We start from the raw sequence: 19,551 nt of genomic DNA, 5'->3' as shown, positions 1-19,551 counted from the left end.
CCCCAGACCCTGTGCTGCCCCCGCTGCCCACCAAGCGGCATCTGGCAGAGCCGAGTGTTCCACCCGTGCCCCCCCGCACCGGGCCTCCCCGCCTGCTGACGAGGTGAGTGGATGTGATGGGCACACGGCAGAGGTTCCCAGAGGGTAGGTGAGGAGCTTGTGGCCTTTGGCCCTGGGGGAGGAAAGGCACTTCACGGGGAGGGAACAGCGTGTGCAGGGCTCACAGGAGGGAGGATGGAGTGCTGTTCAGGCCCTCAGTCACAGTGCCACAGAGCATCTGGACTGTTGGGCAGGGAGGGTGAGGCCTCCAGGTTTCCATCTTGGGTAGACGATGGTATGACCGTGCTGTCCTGGTCCAGCGACCCAGGGACAGAAGCAATCTTGGAAGGAAGTCTGGCGTTTAGTTTGGGACCTGGCAAGTGTAAGATACTTTGGGAGATAGGGGTGCATTCTGGCATCAGGAGGCAACATGTGGAGGAAATGGAAAGGGCGGAGTGGGTACGGGTGGGGATGGCTGGAGGTGGAAGTGTGGGGGGGCGAGGGGGATGGCCCCGTTCCCAGCTTGTGCTCCACACCCTGCCCTCACACCCTCTCCCACTGCCAAATGTCACCGAATCCTGGACACTTCTCAGGCCTCATCCTAACTGGCCCTCCCTCCTCCTCAGATCTGTTTTCTCCCTCTTTGACTCCTGGCACCCCTTGTTTTCTTGAGCTTCCTCCTGTGTCTGTGGACGTTCCATTTTAATCTCCTTCCCATGTGCCCTCCCTGCCTACCTTTGCTGGGTTGCCCAGCTATGAGGGAGCATCCCCAGACAGGGCTAGTGGTGTGTTCAGGGGGTAATGGGGATTTATGAGTGCACTTGGTCCAAGTCAGGCTGATCTTGGAAGGCTTTTTGGAGGAGGAAGGGATGTGCAGAGAGAGGTCTCCTGGTGCCTGTTCTTGCTGGCACTGTGCTGGCTTCTTTGCTCACCCGATCTCGTTGATCCCTGCAGCAAGCCTTCTGGGAGATTGACGTCCTGCTTCAAGCACGGAAACTAAGGCTGAGCAGGGATGAGGGCACTGGCTGGATTGATGCCAAGTGCATACTCAGGGGGTCCTGTGGGGAGGATTTGGGAGATTCTCCCTACGCAGGGAGTAGCATCAAGTCAGGGACCTTGAAGGCCCAGCCAGGGCTGTAAGGTTTTGATGTATGATTGGTGGAAGTACAAAAGGGGCTTGTGTCTCTGCTGGGTTCACCCATCTGGTAACTAGGGTTCCCCACAGGATCTTGGCTGGAAGCTGGTTTCCTGGTGCCGTTGCGCCCTCTAGTGGCCATTCAAGTGCTTGCAGGAATAAGTTATATTTCCTTTCAACTCCATCACCTGAGTGGGGGAGAAAGAAAGAGACTGTCTGTCTGTCTGTCTTGGAGGATTGAGAGTGGGTGAACAACGGAAGGAGGTAGGGCCCTGTCCTTAGGGAGCTCACCAAGGCTGAGGAGACAAAACCCCCAGTGGGGGAGCGGAGGCCGGGATTCTGTTTAGGCAGCAGGACACCTGGGTGAGGCCCAGCTAGCCATGGAACTCTGAGGCGGAGCTGCCCCTCTGGGCCAGTTTCCCCATCAGGTGCCCTCCATGATCTTCCACAGCCTTCTTCTAGGGCCTGCCTGGCACTGACATCTGAGTTGGGGAGATTTGCTGGGGAGGGTGAGAGGCCATTCCTGGGCCTCGGGGCAGCCCCTGCTCTCAGATACGTAACCATTTGGCCAGCCTCTGGAGGTCAGGCACCCATGGCCAGGAGTCTGGCTCTTGTAGCTAGAGGCCCCAAAACTCACTCTGTGCTAAGAGAATTGGTAGGAAATTATTGCTTGCAATTTTGGACTATTCCTTAGGGCAAAGAGAGGCAGGGGCTGAGCTGCCAAGCCTGGCCTCCTTTGTCCCGGGGTCTCTGGCAATTGGGGTCCTCATGAGTTACATTAAGACTTTAAAAACCTGGGGTAGAAAAACTCAACTCATTTGGCAGAGCCTCACGTTTATGTAACAGGCCAAGACCAGGCCCTGTGGTGATCAGGGTGGGGGCCAACATACAGCCTGACTGCCTGTCCTATCCCCTGAGGCTCCGTGGTACATGGTGGAACACTGCTCCTGTTCCCCCTTACAGGGGTCCCGCCGCAGTGTCTCAGGATGTGACCTTCCTACTTCTGTTTGGGGAACTCTCTCTCTCAATCTTAGAGCCATTCTCACATGATCATGTGGGACCTGAGCCTGTCAGCAGGCTCCTGGTGGAGTCTGGGGATCGTGTGTGGGCTCGTGTGTACCCTCAGGGTCCTGGCTCAGTGTGAGAGCATGCTGGGGCCAGTCTGCATGTGTGTGCCTGTACGTGTGGGTGTGGGTGTTGTGCTGGCTGTCAGGGGTTCTTGTGTCTGTGTATTTACCCATACGCACCAGTTCTGAGTGTGACAATCTGTGATTCTAAGATGTAAAGCTTGTAGGGATTTGCACAGTCTCAGTGGTGACATGAAGTGTTGTGTGTGGGCTCATCGGGACCTTCATGCACACATACATGTGCTCTTGTGTCCTGCTGCAGTGCATTCTCTTTGGGCAGTGAACTGTCTTGTGTGTTATTTGCGTGCTGTCAGGCATGAGCCTGTGTGTGCACACACGTGTGGCCATGTGCTGCCAGGAGAGTGAGCCCGCTAGAATGTCAGCCCCGCCAGGGCCAGGGTCTCTGTGGAGTTTATCCCTGAATCCCTGGCAACTGGAGCAGTCCCGACTGCCTAATAGGCCCTTGGTACGTGCTCATCATGCAGGACAGTGGTCGCCAACTTTTTTGGCATTGCGGACCGGTTTCATGGAAGATGGTTTTTCCACAATCCAGTGTGGAGGGGATCATCAGGCATTAGATTCTCATAAGGAGCATGCAACCTAGCTCTCGCACGCACAGTTCACAGTAGGGTTCACACTCCTATGAGAATCTAATGCTGCCTCTGATCTGACAGAAGGTGGAGCTCCACTCGCCCGCCACATACCTCCTGCTGTGTGGCCCTGTTCCCAGCATGCCATGGACCGGTACTGGTCCGCAATCCCTGGGTTGGGGACCCCTGATGTGAGTGAACAGATGAATACCAGCAAGAGCTTGCATGCTGCCAGGTACTGAGCTTGGGGTGTGTGTAGGTAGACATGTGCCTGGACTCAGCACCCAGTAAGTGCTCTCAGCATGCTCTGAACTCATCACCCTAATCCCTTTCCCTTATCCCACTACCTAACTCATGTCACCCTGGATGTTTTGGAGAGGGAGGAACCTTCAGAGGAGGCAGGTGGGAAGAACAAGGCTGGGCTAGGATCCTAGGCCGCAAACCAAGGTGTAAGCAACTCAGAAAACAAGCAGGCATAGGGATCCCTCCTCCCTGCCCTGGCAAGGTCCAGGGCTCTCAGAACCAGGCTCACCGTTCTGCTTGGCCTGGGATGACTGCACTTCACCCCCAGAGTCTGTACTCCCTACCATTATTATTAGTATTATTACCATGATAAGAGACAGGGTCTTACCTAGGCTGGAGTATAATGGTGTGATCACAGCTCATTGCAACTTTGAACTCCTGGGCTCAGGCGAGCCTCCTGCCTCAGCCTCCTGAGTAGCTGGGACGACAGGCTCATGCCACCCCACCCAGCTTGATTTTTGAATGTTTTTTGTAGAGATGGGGTCTTATTACGTTGCCCAGGCTGGTCTCGAGCTCCTGGCCTCCAGGGATCCTTGGCCTCCCAAAGTGCTGGGATTTCAGGCGTGAGCTACTGTGCCCGGCCCCCTACCATGTAGTGGGGAACTTGCTGAGGAGTCCAGAGATGCTGAGAAACTTGTTCAAAGTCACCCAGCCCAGCAGAGGAAGACAGTGTTCAGACTCTGCCTCCTGGCCTCTGGCCAGGGCTACTCAACTGCTGGTGTCAGACATGAGCCCTCTAAATTTGCTTCCCTGAGAGTCATAGAGGGGTCATTTCTGATATGGGGCTCCAGGATCAGTTCACAGGTCCTCCTCCCCCAGCTTGCTCTGGCCCTCAGTTTCCTTGGTTAACTCGAGATACCTCAGGAAAGGGAATATTTGCCCAGTGGGGGCAGCTGCCCAGCAGCACGGCACTGGGAGGCTTCCCTCCTGTGCCCTGACTGTCCTGCAGCCCAGCCAATCCCTGGTCCTCCTGAAGGCTGATCACTTGTTGCCGGGGCAGAACTTGCTTTCTTCAGAGAGTCTCTTTCCCAGCCTCTCTGGGCCTCCTTGTGGGGCAGGGTGGGCCGAGAGGCCACACACGGGCTAGCCAGGGTCAGAGCTTCCCGGGCATACACCCTATGAGGCCCCACGAGAGCAACAGACACTGCTGGTTGTCCCATCCCAGCTTGGCTGGAGGGGGTGCAGCCTGGGGGCGGGGAGGAAGTATCTGCCCCGGGGGATTCTGGGTGACTTTTCTCTTTTTCAGTGTTTTCAGGAAGTGTGTGTGTTGGCCTGGGCTGCAGGGGGTGGGGAGGCGGAGAGCAGGAAGCCGCTGGGAGACCAGAACTGGGTGCACACATAGGCACACACACACACACACACACACACACACACACACACACACACACACACACACACACACACACACACACGGTCTCTCCCGGACAGATCCCCAAGTACACACAGAAACACATACACAGGCAGAGAAGTGATTTACAGACACTCAGACACACGAATCCCTGGCACACAGAGCCACGCTTGGGCCCAGATACCCCGAGAGCGCGCAGCCCGGGGAGCAGGGCCAGGCTGTCTGCAAGGGAAGCCCAGGCGTGCACAGGCAGGCACACCACACACACTTGCACACACGCTGAGCCTGCCTGGCCGGAGCCGGGAGTCCTTGGCCTCAGAACCCAGCTGGCGTCTGAGGGTGAGCAAGGGGCCCAGGGCTAGACTGTCCGGTGGGTGGGAGGGAGGGAGGCGCACCTGAGGGTCTGGGAGGGCAGGAGTGTCTGTCCATCTGTCTCCTCTGGGCCGGCTTTCGATGCTACTGTTCCCCTCTCTTTTTTCTCTCTCTGAGTTCTGTGTCTTCTTTCACTTTCTCCACTTCTTCTCTTTCTCCTTCTTTCCTGTCCTCCCCTTCTCTCCTCCCTTCCTCTCCCCATAAGCCTTTCCCAGATCCACTGGAATCCCCCAGTGTCTGTTTTCTGGGCCTTTTCTCAGACTCTGCCCCCACAGACTGCCCCTGTGTGGGGTCTCTGCCCCTCGGGGGCCAGTGCTGACTTCCTTAGTTCTGGGGCCTGTCCCCAGCTCCCTGCACCCCTCTCAGGATGCCCTTGAGGGGGCTGTGTGTAGCTTATCTCACTGTCAACTTCAAGAGTGCTGTGGTTCTGGCCCTCCCAGCCCCAGCCCACGGTGGCAGGAGACGTGTAGAAGACTCGCACTTAGGCGATGTGGGGTGCTGCCGTGGGTCCCTCACGAACTCCGCAGGCCTGTGCTCAGGTCACTGGGGACACGGGGAGGACCCCGGCCTGGTCCCGTCCATGTACCCGGCACTCCCCAGCCCTGCTCTGTGCTCCGGGCTCATCTCTTCCACTTATCCTTTCCACAGGGCACCTCTCCTCCTGCCAGGCCAGCCCTGGGCTGGACCCTCGGGAGGGACCAGTACTTCTGAGAGCTTCCTGAGGGCTGACCTTTCCCTCTCTGTGGCCCTCAGGAGCCAGCCCAGGGCCAGGCCTGGGAAGAAGCGTGTAGAGCTGCCTTGGGAAATGGGGCTGGGCCACCTCCTGCCCATGACAGCAGGGCTGTCCTGTGGGGACACTCAGTGTAGTCTGATGGTGGAAATACCATGAAAGGCCCAACAGGTTGTGCAGGCTTAGAGGAGGGAGCACTTGGATAGACTTCCTGGAAGAGGAGGCATGTCCTGAGCACAACAGATCGTTAAGTGAAAGAGTCCTCAACAGAATGCCTGGCACATAGTGGGTGCTTAGCAAGGGGTTGCTGATGTGCTGAGAGCTGGGTGAAGCCTTGGTTGTGAGGGTGGCCCCTGGGTTAGTCAGGTGCTGCTGTATAGAGGGGTGGGGAACGGGGGCTGCTCCCCTTCTCCAGGAATTGGGATGCGAATAGGGCGGAGTCATTCAGTCATTCCACACGTGCTTGCTGAAGCCCTCTCTGTGCTGGGTCTTGCTGGCACAGGGAAGGGATTGGCCCCAGGGCCTCCCGGGGTGGGAGGTGGCTGCAGACACCTCGTACTAGCAAATGAGACCCCAGTATGGACTGTCTGTGCTGGGGCCTGGGCAGAAGTGGACGGACCAAACCAGGGAAGTGCTGGTGGGGGTGGCCTGTGGGTCTCATGATGGAGGAAGAAGGGCAGCAGCCACAGAGGAAGCGAGAGGCATAGGACTGAGGCCTGGCCCTGAGGAGACCAGGGCATGATTGAGGAAGTGGACAGCTGGGACAGTTGGGCCCTGTAGAAAGGGCGTGCCAGGGTGGAAGGCGTGTCCCCAGAGACTGGTGAGAGTCCAGGGGCTGGGGTTGGGCTGGGTCCCTCCGCAGCCAGTATGACATCTTAGGGGAAGGCCCTAACCTTAGGATGGAGCGTAAGCCTGGGGCCTTGGACCTCTGAGGCCAGTTCAGTGAAGCAGACGTTGACCGACACAACCATCCTGAGTGATCAGAAGCGTGGAGGCTGGGGAAGCCCTGGGGTGGCCCCACACCAGCCTGAGGTGTGAGAGAGGCCTGCAGTAACGGGGAGGATATATGATTTGGGCCTTTTGGAGGAGAAAGGGTAGGCCAGACAGGGAAGGGAGTTCCAGGTGGAAGGAACAGCGTATGCAAAGTCCTGGAGGTATGAGCTTATGCACTGTGGCTCAGTCAAGGATCAACCCGAGATACAGGGCACACCACTCAGTGGCCCTCCTGCTCCCAAGGTCAGGCCTGGTTTCTTTGGTCGAGATTGGTGTAGCCAGAGAGAAATGAAGGGAAAGGGGAGGAACGGGGTGGGGAGGAGATGGCAGAGGGGCCGAGGCTGTGAAGCAGGTTCCTGGCCCAGTCTGCCAGGTCTGAGGCTCCTTCAGGTTGTGAGGAGGTTGTGCCGAGGTCACGTGGCTGGCAGTAAGCCTGGAGACAGTCAGAGGGAAAACTAAGGCTCTGGGGTGAATGGAACCAAAGAGTGGCTGGGTTGGGATTCAAACCCAGCTCTGCATGACTCTAAAGCCCCGTCCTTAACGAGAGTGATCCCATGCCTCACTTTGCCAGGGACAGGCCCGCAAAGCCTGTTGCCCTGCCGTAGTTATCAGCAGTGCTTTTGTGAACTCTCAGAAGTGTTTCTGGTTTCTACAACTCTTACCCATTCTGGCTTGAAACCCTCCTGTGTCTCCCCCAGCCCCAAGTGTGAGGTCTGCTCTGTTTTCTGTAATCCAATAAAACAGACTCTGTGTATTTTCTCTAATCCTCTGCCCCTGCCCCGGGTGCCAGGCTTGCCCTGGCGTGGTGGGAGAGCAGGTGGGTTTGCACATCCCTCCGCTAGAGGTGAAAGAGCTGAAGGGGCAGAGAGCCAGGGGTGCAGGCAAGAGGGAATGTCGGAGGCTGCCCAGAGGATGAGGCCCACTGAGCTGTGTTCTGAGGTGGGCTTCCATGGCTGAGATGGTGGGGGAAGGCGGAGAGGAGGAGGAGACAGTGAGGGAAGGCTTAGAGTGGGGCTGTGGAGGACGCGCTCAGGAATGGGGCAGAGCTGTGGACTGCAGGGCAAGGAGTCGGTGGTGACATCCCAGCTGGGCCTTAGCTGGACCTTGGGGTTGGAGCTGGGCCTTCCCTCAGGGGCTGGGACTTTGGCCGGGGGGGGGGGGTGTTCCGTGGGCCCTCTTCTCGGTAGGGGGTCCCTGCCCCGTCCCTGGGGTTTTCCCACATGCTATGCTTTCCTGAAACCACTCATTTCTCTTTTCCTGGGCTGGACCCTGACTCAGCAGGACCTGATCCCCTGCCTTGGGCAAGCAGGCGTCAGCCGAGAAGCTTCCTGGAGGAGGTGGCTAGAGTGGGGCCTGGGCATTCACCAGAGGCCTCCTGTCCCACCTTCACGGGACAGTCTTTCCCTACAAAGGCTCTGCTTGGAGGGGGCCCTTTGCCTCTGTTCTCCCTCCCTTATCGCTGTAGTCACAGCAGTAGCTGCCAAGCTGTGATGATCCCTCTCCGTGGGTCCTGGGTCTAGGTGGCCAGTGTGAGGTGGCAGGCCTCAGCGAAGCCCTTGGATCCTGGCAAGGTCTCGTTTAGCTCAGCTGGACTGCCAGCGTTCGAATCTCAACTGTGGGACCAAGGACAAATAACTTAGCATCTCTGCGCCTCAGTTTCCTCCTCGGTAAAGTGGGGTAATAATGAGCCTTGCCTGATTGAGCTCTTTTAATGAGTAAATGAATGAGTTCACCTCAGGTGCTTAGAAGATGGCTGGGAACACATGTGTGGACACACACATGCATGTGATCAGTTAATAAGAGTGAATTCATACAGGTATGTGTTTATTTATAAATCCCTGCCAGTGCTGGAGACCTCGCAGAGAGAAGGGCGTGGCCCTCAAGGCAATCAAAACCATGATGGGGCGTGGACTGGGTGCCAGAGGTGGGAGGGCGGTGGCCACTGGACCCTAAGGATGGGAGGAGCAGGGGTCAGTTTTTTCTGTTGCTATCACCTTCCGCTCAGATCTAGAGGCCTTTGGGAGCAAAGCCCTGCTCAGCCCTGCTTGGCTCAGCCCTGCTTGGCATCGCAGGCTCAGAGCCTGTTCCCGCCTCTTCTAGACGACAGTCTGCCTGGCCCTGGCCTGGCGACTGGGAGTTGTCCTCTCAGCTGGTCACAGGCCAGGCCTTCAAGGACCCCTTCCTCTTGGACTCTGGGAGGCAGCAGGGTGGTGGGTTGGTGTGCCCAACAGGAAGTCCCCAGGGACCTTGCACACGACCGGCTGGGCCCGCACCCCGGGTCATGCTGTCGGCCCGTGGGCTGTTGTCATTTGCCCTTTCTCTGGCTTCCCTTCAAGCCCTGAGGCTCAGCCTACCCACCGGCCATCTGCCTGCCCACCTGGTCAGCATGCTCTTGTTGCTGATTCCACCAGCCCCAGACTGGACTGTGGGAACATCAAGTGAGATGCTGTCCCTGCCCTAAAGGGGCTCGGGGCCGGGGGGTGGTGGGGAGACAGCCTGGTGCAGCGCCCACTGGGGCGTGTTCATGGATCCACAAAGAGTTCAAACTCTCAAGATTGTCATGGGCCCCAGTTGGCCTCAGAGTCTCGGAGAGCCATGTCCGTAGGGAGCAGTCTGCCACCAAGGCGATGGCAAGTCTTTTCTGCTGTGGCGTCCTCATAGTGGTCCATGCTGCAGTCCACGCAGCTGTCCAGGGGCCATCCAGGTGACAGCTCAGAAGTGAAGGACTGAGACACACAGCAGGCAGGCGACTTACCAAGAGCTAGCCTGGCTTACAAATCTCTTGCCCCAAAGGGTCACGTGTCTTCTAACAGCCCCAGAGGTGTGGCTTCAGGGCCCTGCATGGGATGTCCCCAGTGTACAGGTCACCACGCTGGGGGAAGCCCAGAGCCCCAGCGTCTTCACCAGGTATGGGGTTCACCTGTAGTTTCTCTTGGTCCAGATATAGTTCCTCACCCAGGCAGCTGTGCCAGAAGCAGTGTTGCCAAGTAACATGGCTGACATATCACCTCAAGTAGGTTTCTAGGGAACAGAGCCCAAAAGCTGGTTGAGGGGCAGATCCTCACACAGAAGGGGAAGGGTTTTGCAACTTAAAAAAAATTAAAGACAGGGTCTTGCTATGTTGCCCAGGCTGGTCTTGAACTCCTGGCTTCAAGCAATTCTGCATGAGCCACTGTGCCTGGCCTGTTTTGTTAACTTTTATTTTATTTTATTTTAAAGATGTGTGGTATAATTCAGGATTAGGTATACAGGTGGACATCATACAGGTAAAGTTTGGGCCTCCCTTTGGTCCCCACGTTTTGTTAACTTTTTATCCACACCGGGTGAAGTGGCAGCCATGGCACAAAGTGATGTGGAAGCAACCATGTGTCCTACGACATTCATAGACAGTTAGAGTCAGGGTACAGGTCCTGGCATGAAAGGGGACGCTTTGAAAAATGTCCTTTGACATAACTGTATGAAGCTTGTAATGGACGGAAGCACATACAGCGGCTAGGGGAGCATGAAGGAGGGGTCAGAAGGACTTTCAGAGAAGGGAGGCTTAGACCTGGTTTCAGAGTTAAGAGCTGAGTGGACATTCCAGGGAACAGGGAGGAGGGTATTACCAGGAGGCCACGGCAGGAGCAAAGGCCTGGCATCGTGGCTATGCCCTAGGCAGACCCCGACACTCCTTCCCAGCCTTACTTGTGTCCATGGGAACCACGCAGTGTCAGTCACTGCCAGGAGCACTGAGGCAGCAGACCAGGCTAAAAATCACCGGTGGGAGAAGTTGTCCAACCACTTGGTGCGCCTCCTTGGTCCCTGGAGGACACTGGCAGGGGCAGCTGGTGGGGCCAGGCCTCTAGGGCTCCCGCACCTTGTTCCAGCTGGTGGCCCATGGGCTTGCTGTGTGCTGGCACATGACATGTCCTGTCTCAATTAATCCTCCAGCCACCCTGCAGGGTTAGCGAAACAGTCCCTGTTTTACAACTGAGGAAACTGAGTCTCAGAGAGGCTGGGTGCTTTCCCCAGTATACACAGGGACTAAGAAATGGAGGCCAGGTTCAAACCCTTGTCCTTGGTGCCAAGCTTTTCAGGAGACACTCAACCTACAGGGAGCAGAGTGGTCTGTGCTGAGACAGACAGGAACACGGTGGCCGGGAGAGCCCAGGGGCCCTGAGCCTCGGCTTGCGGAGTCAGGGGTGGGCTCCTCAGGGAGTGATGGCAGAGATGAGGAGCTGGTGTCAAGCGAGATGAGTGTGGTGGGGTGAGGTGAGTTCGAGGGGTCTGAGAGCACCTAGGAGGTAGTGAATATCCAAGTCTGCGCAAGAGTGAAGGTGGTCTTGAGCCAGAGACACAATTCAGGACCTCAGGAGTCGGTTTCTGAGGCTCAGTCTGGGCTCTGGGCCTTGAGGCCCATTTCAATCCTGCCCCTTCCCTTTGCCTTCAAATGCCTTCTTACTCACCAAACCTTAGGTCTAACAACACCTCCTCCAGGAAGTCTTCTTTGACTCCTCATTCTGATCTTTTTGCCTCCTCCAGAGTGGAGACCCAGTGGGTACATGTGGCCACAAACTAGAACACTGGGGACAGGTGACCATTTCTTTCAGGCCAAAGAGGGTACCTGCTTCCTTTAGGCTCTGGGGAGTCAGGAGGGGTTTTGGTGAGGGAAATGAGGTGAGGAGGGCTCCCATCTGTGTGCTGGTGTGAATTTGTATAGTGAATGAGTTCTGTGCAGCTTGGTGCACTGGGAGCATGGCGGGTTTGAGTCCTGGCCTTGTTGCTTAGTGATGCCCAACTTTTGTTCTGTTCCCAGCCTTCCCTCCAAGGAGGAGGAGTCATTGCTGCCAACACTGTCATCCCCTCCCCAGCCAGAACCTGAAGATCCCCTGTCCTCCCTACCCCGGGGGCCCCCCCAGCCCCTGTCTCCACCCCCCTTCCCCCCAGAAATCCCTCCGAAGCCTCTTCGCCTGTTCCCGGAGTTCGGTGAGTGCCGCGGCTGGGAATGGGGCTGGGTGGGTCGTTTGGCACCGGGCCCCTGCAGGGTAAGCAAGGATCACACTCCTCTTCCTGTCTGGCCCTGCCACCAGCCCAGTGTTTGGCTCTGGGCGTCATCCTCAAATGGAGACAGACCTACCTCCCAACCTCTTGACTGTTCATTAGGGCTGTGGCTGGCTGTTTGAGTTCCCGTGGTTTAACATCTCAGAGTATTTTCCGGGATAGTAGGTGGTTTACTTTTCCTGGGCTTGTCCACTTGATTCTTGTTGCCTTTGTAGTCTCTTTTGGACTTACTCCTGGTGCCTGAGCTTGCTCCCTGTTCAGCCCTCCCTGTGGTGGCCCAGCCTCTCTCTGGCCGTCCCTTAGTGCTGTCCTTCGAGGCTTGAGCATATAAATAGCACTTCCTGTCCCCTGTGCCTTTTTTGAAAGCCAGGCCAAGGTGGGGGTGGGGTCATTCTTGGCCTGGGCCAAGGCACCCAAGGAGAGGAGGCTGGGCCCCTTACTTCCGAGCCCCTCCACCCCTTTCTTTCACCAGATGACTCTGACTACGATGAGGTCCCAGAGGAGGGGCCGGGGGCCCCAACCAGCGTGATGACCAAGAAGGTGGGGCCGGCAGCGGGGAGGGTATGGGCTGTCTGCCTGTCAGTGTGGTGGGGCCTGTCAGACTGGAGGGACCACCAGACAGAGGGGACAGCCGTTTCCAGCGAGCGTTCCCCTTCCCCACGCCACTGTCTTGCCATGCAGGCCTGGATCAGGGGTCAAGTGCAGCCTGTGGCTTCTCCTTCAGGCTCTGAATGGGTGCGCGTGGCCTCCAAGTTTGGAGCACAGCTGTCTTGGAGCACCTATCCATGTTTCACTTTCTGTGTTCTCGTGTCCATGTTTCACTTTCTGTGTTCCCTGACTGTTTATCTAGGTCCCTTTATCTTTCTGTTCTTGCGTGTCCTAGGTCTGTGTCTGCCAGCACTGGCCCTTCTCCCATCTGTGACCCTGGTCCCTGTGTCGTCTCTGCTGGGGGGGAGGGGAGTGTGAGGAAGCAGAAGTCAAAGTGCTGAGTGGTGTGGGTTGGGGCTGTGTGGACAGGGGGCATGACAGCCTGGGTGGGTGTGGTCTGGGACCTAGAGGGAGGGACGATGCTGAGCGGGTCTGGGGGCGCAGGAGGAGCCCCCACCGAGCCAAATCCCGCGGGCCGTACGTGTGGCCAGTCTGCTGAGCGAGGGGGAAGAGCTGTCTGGGGACGACCAAGGGGATGAGGATGAGGATGACCACGCCTATGAGGGTGTCCCCAAGTGAGTATCCGTTCCTCTTGGTGCTTCCTCCTCCCAAAAGCCCAGGCCAACCCCTGCCCTCCCCAGCCCCTCCCCCAGGAGTCTCCACCCGGCCCCCTCAGCCCCTCCTCTTTCCCTAGTGGCGAATGGCACACCCGCAGCCTGAGCTTGTCCTCGTCCAGCCTAATCCCCGAGCTCCCGCCACACCCCATGGACGGCCTGCCTGGGGGCTCCACCCCCGTCACACCGGTCATCAAGGCTGGCTGGTTGGACAAGAACCCACCACAGGGGTGAGTGAGGCCTCTCAGGTCCTGCTGGTGCTCTGTAGGGGGTGGACAGCGCTCCAGGACTCCGGGACACCAGCATCCTGGGTCCAGAAATCAGTATTTGCAGCCTCCCTCCAGATAGATTGCAACCACTGATTATCCCCTCCAGGCCTGTGTTTTATTACCTTTAACATTGGGATGTCCTACTTGGAGTCTGACTTCAGCCACTCTTGCTGTAGGCAGAGTCCATTTCTTCTCAATGGCCACTTGGGATCTTTCCTCCCTTGAACTTGGCCAATCCTAGCCTAGTATGTGGCTGACAAAGGGGACTGGGTAATCCTGGATCTCCCCTCATGTCCCCAGTCCTTTGCTCTGCTGTCCCTCTGCCTCTCCAGATCTTACATCTATCAGAAGCGATGGGTGAAACTGGATGCTGACCACCTGCAGTATTTTGACAGTAACAAGGTGAGGGCTATATCAGTCCCTGACGCAACCCTGCTCCTGCCTGGCTGAACCCCAATACTGGACCTGGGAGATATCCCTCCCAGATGAGTCCTCGCCAGAGCTCTAGTCTGACTCTCTGCACCATGTCCTCCTGGCCCATCAGCTGGCCATGGGCTGTGGTCAAGGTCAGCACAGGGGTTCTGACCACCTGTAGGAGACAGGGCTGCAACCTTCATTTCGGCTGAGGCTGGGGCAAGCAGGGGAGGGGCTGGGCCCCGAAGTGCAACTCTTCCCTCTCCCCCAGGATGCCTACTCCAAGCGCTTTATCTCTGTGGCCTGCATCTCCCGTGTGGCAGCCATCGGGGACCAGAAGTTTGAAGTGATTACAAACAACCGGACCTTTGCCTTCCGGGCAGAGAGCGACGGTGGGCGTTTGGGGAGCTGTGCATGCGTGTGTGGAGGGAAGAGGAGACTGGAAGTTTGGCCAGAGGTGGGGGAAAGAGAAAGAAGCAGGACACATCTGCCCCTCACATCACAGCCAGGGAGGTGGCGGCCCTTCATGAAGCAGGGGAGGAAGAGGGCACCCTCTGTGGACGGTGTGCCCACGGACGCCTCAGAAGCACACACTCCCTCCTGGGGGGGAAGCAGGCTCAGGTGGGTGGCATGACTTGCTCAGCGCCAGTGGCACCGCTGGGATTGGAGCCTGGGCTTGTTCAAGTTAGAGAACTAGGCAGAGTGAAAGGGGGCCGGTCTCGGTGGACTTTTTGGCAGAGGCATCAACTGAGGACCCTAGGGCCAGGGGACACCGAGGGACTCCCTGCCAGCCGCACCGGGCTCATCCTTCCACCATTCCCCTGCAGTGGAGCGGAAGGAGTGGATGCAGGCCCTGCAGCAGGCCATGGCTGAGCAGCGAGCCCGTGCCCGGCTGTCTAGCGCTAGCCTGTTCGGAGTTTGTGGCTCAGAGCAACCCGACCGTGCTGGCAGCCTGGAGCTGCGTGGCTTCAAGAACAAGCTGTATGTGGCCGTGGTCGGGGACAAAGTGCGACTCTACAAGAATCTGGAGGTGCTGAGGGTGTCTCCTCTCCCATCCCACACCCACCCACCCTGCTCCCTCCGCCTGCCCCATGTCACCTGGGACCTGAGCCCTGCCCTTTCTGTTCCTCGCTTCCCTGCTCAGAGCCCTGCCCTTGGTCTCTCCCCCCAGCCCCACTTCCAGCCCCTCCCCCAGTCCCTGAGCACTGCCCCTCAGTTGCTGCTCTGGCTCCCGCACCCTCTACTCATGGTCTTGTGGGCCCTGAGCCCAGCCAGCCCCTTTACCTCATCTCCTTCCCAGGTATTTTCTAGTCCCTAAGCTGTGCCGCCTTCCCCTCCCTTCCCACTCCCCCAGCCTGAAGCCTGGCCCCAAAGTCCTGCCCTCACCCCCTCCCCTCGCCTGCCAGGAGTACCACCTGGGCGTCGGCATCACGTTCATCGACATGAGCCTGGGCAACGTGAAGGAGGTGGACCGGCGCAGCTTTGACCTCACCACGCCCTACCGCATCTTCAGGTGGGCCCGCCCTTCCTGGCATGCCCTGTCCTCTCTTCCTTCCGGTGTCTTCTGCAGTGTGTGGGAAGCAGCCCTCTCCCTTTCCAGCCCTGCCCTACCTGTGAGGTCCTTCTCCCTCCCTGCCAAGTTACTCTGACCTCCACCTTCTTAGAGGTCTTTCCCAGCCATCGCCGGCCTCCCCTGCCAGCCACACTGCCCAAGGGGTTGCCTGTACTGGCTTTCAGCACCCACCACCCACTCCCTGCTGCCCCTCTGGCCTGCCCGCCCCCGGAGAGTGCTCTTGTTTGTCCTCACTCCCTGTCTCTGGGCCTGTCCTGGGCCTTCCTTCCTGAGCCTCCAGCGCTCTGCTATCTTGGTTTCCTCTGACCTTACCCGTCCCTCAGTGTCTGCCTCTGTCCTCCACCCTCTTCCTGGGCAACCTCCCCCACTCCAGGCCTTCAGCTGCTGCCTTTGAGGTACTGTGCTGTGGCCAGGTTTGAATCCTGGGTCTACCACCGACTAGCTGAGTGACTGAGAAGTCACTTGGTATCTCTGTGCCTCAGTTTCCTGTGAAGCTGAGGAGTTTTTGTAATGCTAGGTACTATCTGCACAGCAAGCAGTGGCATCACCACCACCACTGTCATCTCTTTGCCCTTGGCCCAGGTGTCCATCTCCAGCAGGACCTTTCTGCTGAGCTCTGGGCCTGTGTGTGTGGCCATCTCCCTGCTTCTACTTCCCAACTTCCTGTTCCTCCCAGGACCCCTCTCTCCAACCCTGAGGACCCCTACCCCTCCTCTTCACCCTGGCCTCATCCCTGGTAGGCCTCTAGCCCTGGCGCCTACCTCCTCACCCCTGGGCTGCCCGTCCCAGCCTCTTCACTTCGTCTGCTGTGACTGACAGTGGGGCCTGGTTTCTTTTTAATTGTTTGTTTTTTGTTTTCTTTGAGAGCCATGTTTTTATGCATTCATTTCTTACATTTGAAATACTCTTTGGTGACATCCTTGGCCTGAGATTCTTTGCCACAGTCCTTAACTACTACAGAGTTGCAGCCAGCCTTATGTGGGGCGTTCTTCTCTGTCAGCTTCACAGAGGCCTACCCGCTCCCCTGGTCTTGTTGTCATCAGCCTTACTGCGTTGATCTGGTATTCAGCACAAAGACCTCTCCAGCCTGACGCATGTGGCCCATCACAGTTGAATGCAAGCACACAAAGATGGGCATGGCACTTGGCTTTGCAGACTCCATGTACCAGGCTGCCGTGAGGAAGAGGGTGGTCTCCGGCACCTCTGTACCCCAGCCACGGCAATGGGTTATGGCTGGAGTGGACTCACAGTCTTATATGTGACTTGGCAGTGGTGGCAGGGAATAGTCAGAGGGGTCTTTTTCGAAGGGGGGAGCAGTTATCCATTTATTATTCAACCAGGGCTTCCCACCCTGAAAGGCAGGAAATGATGTGGGGGCCACAGGTGTCCGGAAGTGTTGGGTGACGGAGCTCTTTGTGGGGTGGGGGTCATGGGGCATGTCACAGACGGGGCTGGGCTAGGAGGGAGGATAGGGATGGCAGAAGGATCTCTTTAAGACGCCTCTGTGCCTTCCCCTCCTTCCCACTTAAACCCTCTGCAGGTTCTCCGTTGTCCTCAGGGTGCACTTTGACTTCCTCTGCCTGGCCCAGGCCTGGCCCTGTCCGCCTCCCAGCTCCTTCTGTGCCCTCCTGCCCACAGGTTCTGGAATGCCCTGTGTGCCTTCCCGCCCCTTTGCACATGCTGTTCCCTCTGTCTAGAACATCCTTCCACCTCTTCATCTGGCACAGTCCTTCTCATCTGTCAAGTCTTAACTCAGGCATCATTTCTTCCCAGCAGCCTTCACTCCCCGGGCTGGGCAGAGCCCCCCAGGGCTCCCCCACCCCATCTGTCTCTCAGGTTCGTGGTGTCCTTGCCTTTCTCCACCAGACCCAGACCCAGGATACCTCCCTCGTCTGACTAAGAGCCCTCAGTGCCTTGTCCCCCCGATCTCATGCTGCATCCCCTCGTGCTGCCCCTAAATCCCTCTGAGCCTATCCTCACCAGTCCCCCCACCCCTGTGTCCTCAGCTTTTCTGCCGACTCAGAGCTAGAGAAGGAGCAGTGGCTGGAAGCCATGCAGGGAGCCATCGCTGAGGCCCTGTCCACCTCGGAGGTCGCTGAGCGTGTGTGGGCTGCGGCCCCCAACAGGTTCTGTGCTGACTGCAGGGCTGCCCAGCCTGATTGGGCCTCTATCAACCTCTGTGTCGTCATCTGCAAGCGCTGTGCAGGTGTGTGTGGTGGGGTTGGGGCACCAGGCTGGCTATTTAGATGGCAGGCAGGGCAGAGACACTGTTGACAAGGCTTCTCCTGTGTGCCAATCCTTTCCCACCATGACTGACCTTCAGTCCTTACAATAAAAGGCAGAGATTCAACTTCTAATGTCGTGGGTGAGGACATTGAGGCACAGGAAGGGGAAATGGCTTATTCAGGGTCACCTAGCAAGGAAGTGGCCTGGATTTGAGCATAGGCCTGTTGGGGTTCAGTGTCCTTGCCACACCAGATAAGTGGGGGAGGCCAGGTGAGAGGGGCTTGCAGGACAGGGCTTTGCATACAGTAGGAGGAGCTGGTATTTTCTAGGAAGGGGGATGGAAGGCAAGGATGTGGTCAAATTTGCAGGTTGGACTCTGGCTGGTGGGAAGCTGTGGGTGGGGTGGGGCGAGACGAGACCAGTGAGGAGCTTGCTGCGGGATGCAGGAGATGGAGGAGGAGTCCTGGCCTAGCTTTCCAGGGATGTTCAGGACCCACGGTATGTAAGTCTCAACAACCAATTGCATGAGAAGGATGAGAATCAAAGAGGCTAGAACCTAAGGTCCATCCATCTATTCATTCAATACTTATCCAAGGTCTTCTGCAGGCCAGACACTGCTAGGTCCTGGGATTCAGCCCTCACGGGAGCTGATATTGCCCAGGAGGCAGTTTGAGGTGGCTAGAGATGGGTACCAGCAGCTAGGAGGAGGACACATGTGAGGAGGTCGCTGGGCTCCATGAAGAACCTGAGGCCTGTTAGGAGTTCTGGGGCAATTGTCCAGGGGGTCTTAGGCTGTGAGGTCTGCATGCAGGACCATGATGCCCTGACTGGAAGCCAGATTAGGAAGGCTTAGCTCCTAATCACATGGAAGTGTGAGGCTGACCAGAGTAGATAAGGTGCTCTGTAGAAGGCTGCCCAGGGAGCCAAGGCTAAGGCCAGAGCCCAGCAGTGTCTGGAGCTCCTGGTATCCCTTGTCAGCCCATAACTGAGCAGGGAGGCTTCATTCCTTCCAGCCCCAGCTCCTTCGTACCCTTTTGCCCCACAGAGGTGAATTGGGTGCTTCAAGTGTGCCAGGCTTTGTTCTTGGCATGGAGGGTCAGGCTCTGAGGCAGGTGAGGTCCTGTTCATATGCAGCTTACGTTCCGGTCGGCAGGGGCAGGAGATGTGCACAGGTGCTGGCACAAGAGTGTGGTGTCGGGGAGCCCTCTCTGAGAAGGTGATATACCAGTTGAGACCTGAATAACATGGGAAGATGGGGGAAAGAGTCCAGGCAGGAAGCCAGTCTGGAGTTGAGATCTAATTCAGGGAGCCATTGGAAGCTGAAAGCGAGGTGAGGGATTTGCATTTTAAAGAGATCTCTCTGGCAGGGCTATGTCAAAGGTGGCTTTCAAGGGAGCTAGTTGCAGGGGCTGGGGCAGGAGTCAAGTGGAGGTTGCAGGGCTCAGTCCTACCCTGCAGAGAGCAAGAATGATGGCTGGATTCCAAGTACCTTGAGGGACCAGCCCCTGGGGCCTGCCCAGGACCTCACATATGCCCCCGATGGGTGCTGGGGATGGGTGATTGCTCACGTGAAGGGAGGGCCCCAATGACCCTGAGTCTGGTCTTCTGTCCACAGGGGAGCACCGTGGCCTGGGTGCCGGCATCTCCAAGGTGCGGAGCCTTAAGATGGACAGGAAGGTGTGGACAGAGACACTCATTGAGGTGGGGAATGCCCCTGCTTGCCGTGTATACTTGGCGGCTGTCTAGGTCTCCCAACCCCTTGCCCCATCTCACTGACCCCAGCACCCTGGAACTAGAAGAGACCTTGGTGATAATCTAGTAGGCAGAGATTTTGGAAAAGTGATTTTTGACAAAGTCAGCAAACTGGCCAGTGAGCTAAGAATTATAGCTGGGCTCGGTGGCTCAGACTGTAATCCTGTGTTTTGGGAGGCTGAGGTGAGTTGATTGCCTGAGCCCGCGGGTTCGAGACCCACCTGGGCAACTTGACGAGACCTCACCTCCACAATACATAAAAAAAAAAAAATTAGCCTGGCGTGGTAGCACACGCCTGTAGTTCCAGCTACGTGGAAGGCTGAGGCGGAAGGATCGCCGGAGCCCAGTAGGTTGAGGCTGCGGTGGCCGGGAGCATGC

General features: G+C 57.5%; 1 protein-coding gene across 2 annotated transcripts in view; it reads left to right on the top strand.

Annotated features, from left to right (window-relative positions):
- The window catches only part of ARAP1 (ArfGAP with RhoGAP domain, ankyrin repeat and PH domain 1), a 60,398-nt gene that overhangs the window by 22,425 nt on the left and 18,422 nt on the right, over window positions 1–19,551 (top strand). Inside the window, exons 3-13 of one of the 2 annotated variants that reach the window (XM_021718580.1) lie at window positions 1–103; window positions 11,433–11,602; window positions 12,150–12,217; window positions 12,770–12,900; window positions 13,020–13,169; window positions 13,541–13,610; window positions 13,894–14,014; window positions 14,450–14,652; window positions 15,029–15,135; window positions 17,202–17,401; window positions 19,037–19,122. The exon at window positions 1–103 is cut by the window's left edge and continues 399 nt beyond it. In XM_021718580.1, coding sequence (XP_021574255.1) covers window positions 1–103; window positions 11,433–11,602; window positions 12,150–12,217; window positions 12,770–12,900; window positions 13,020–13,169; window positions 13,541–13,610; window positions 13,894–14,014; window positions 14,450–14,652; window positions 15,029–15,135; window positions 17,202–17,401; window positions 19,037–19,122 — 1,409 coding nt within the window. Of the gene's footprint in view, window positions 104–11,432; window positions 11,603–12,149; window positions 12,218–12,769; window positions 12,901–13,019; window positions 13,170–13,540; window positions 13,611–13,893; window positions 14,015–14,449; window positions 14,653–15,028; window positions 15,136–17,201; window positions 17,402–19,036; window positions 19,123–19,551 lie in introns of those variants that run through there. The other variant, XM_008070050.2, reaches the window with a different exon arrangement.

Source organism: Carlito syrichta, unplaced genomic scaffold (genome assembly GCF_000164805.1).
Source record: "Carlito syrichta isolate Samal-C Ts95f unplaced genomic scaffold, Tarsius_syrichta-2.0.1 Scaffold312747, whole genome shotgun sequence".
Classification (NCBI taxonomy): Eukaryota; Metazoa; Chordata; class Mammalia; order Primates; family Tarsiidae; genus Carlito; species Carlito syrichta.
This window is presented reverse-complemented; position numbering and strand designations above follow the sequence as displayed.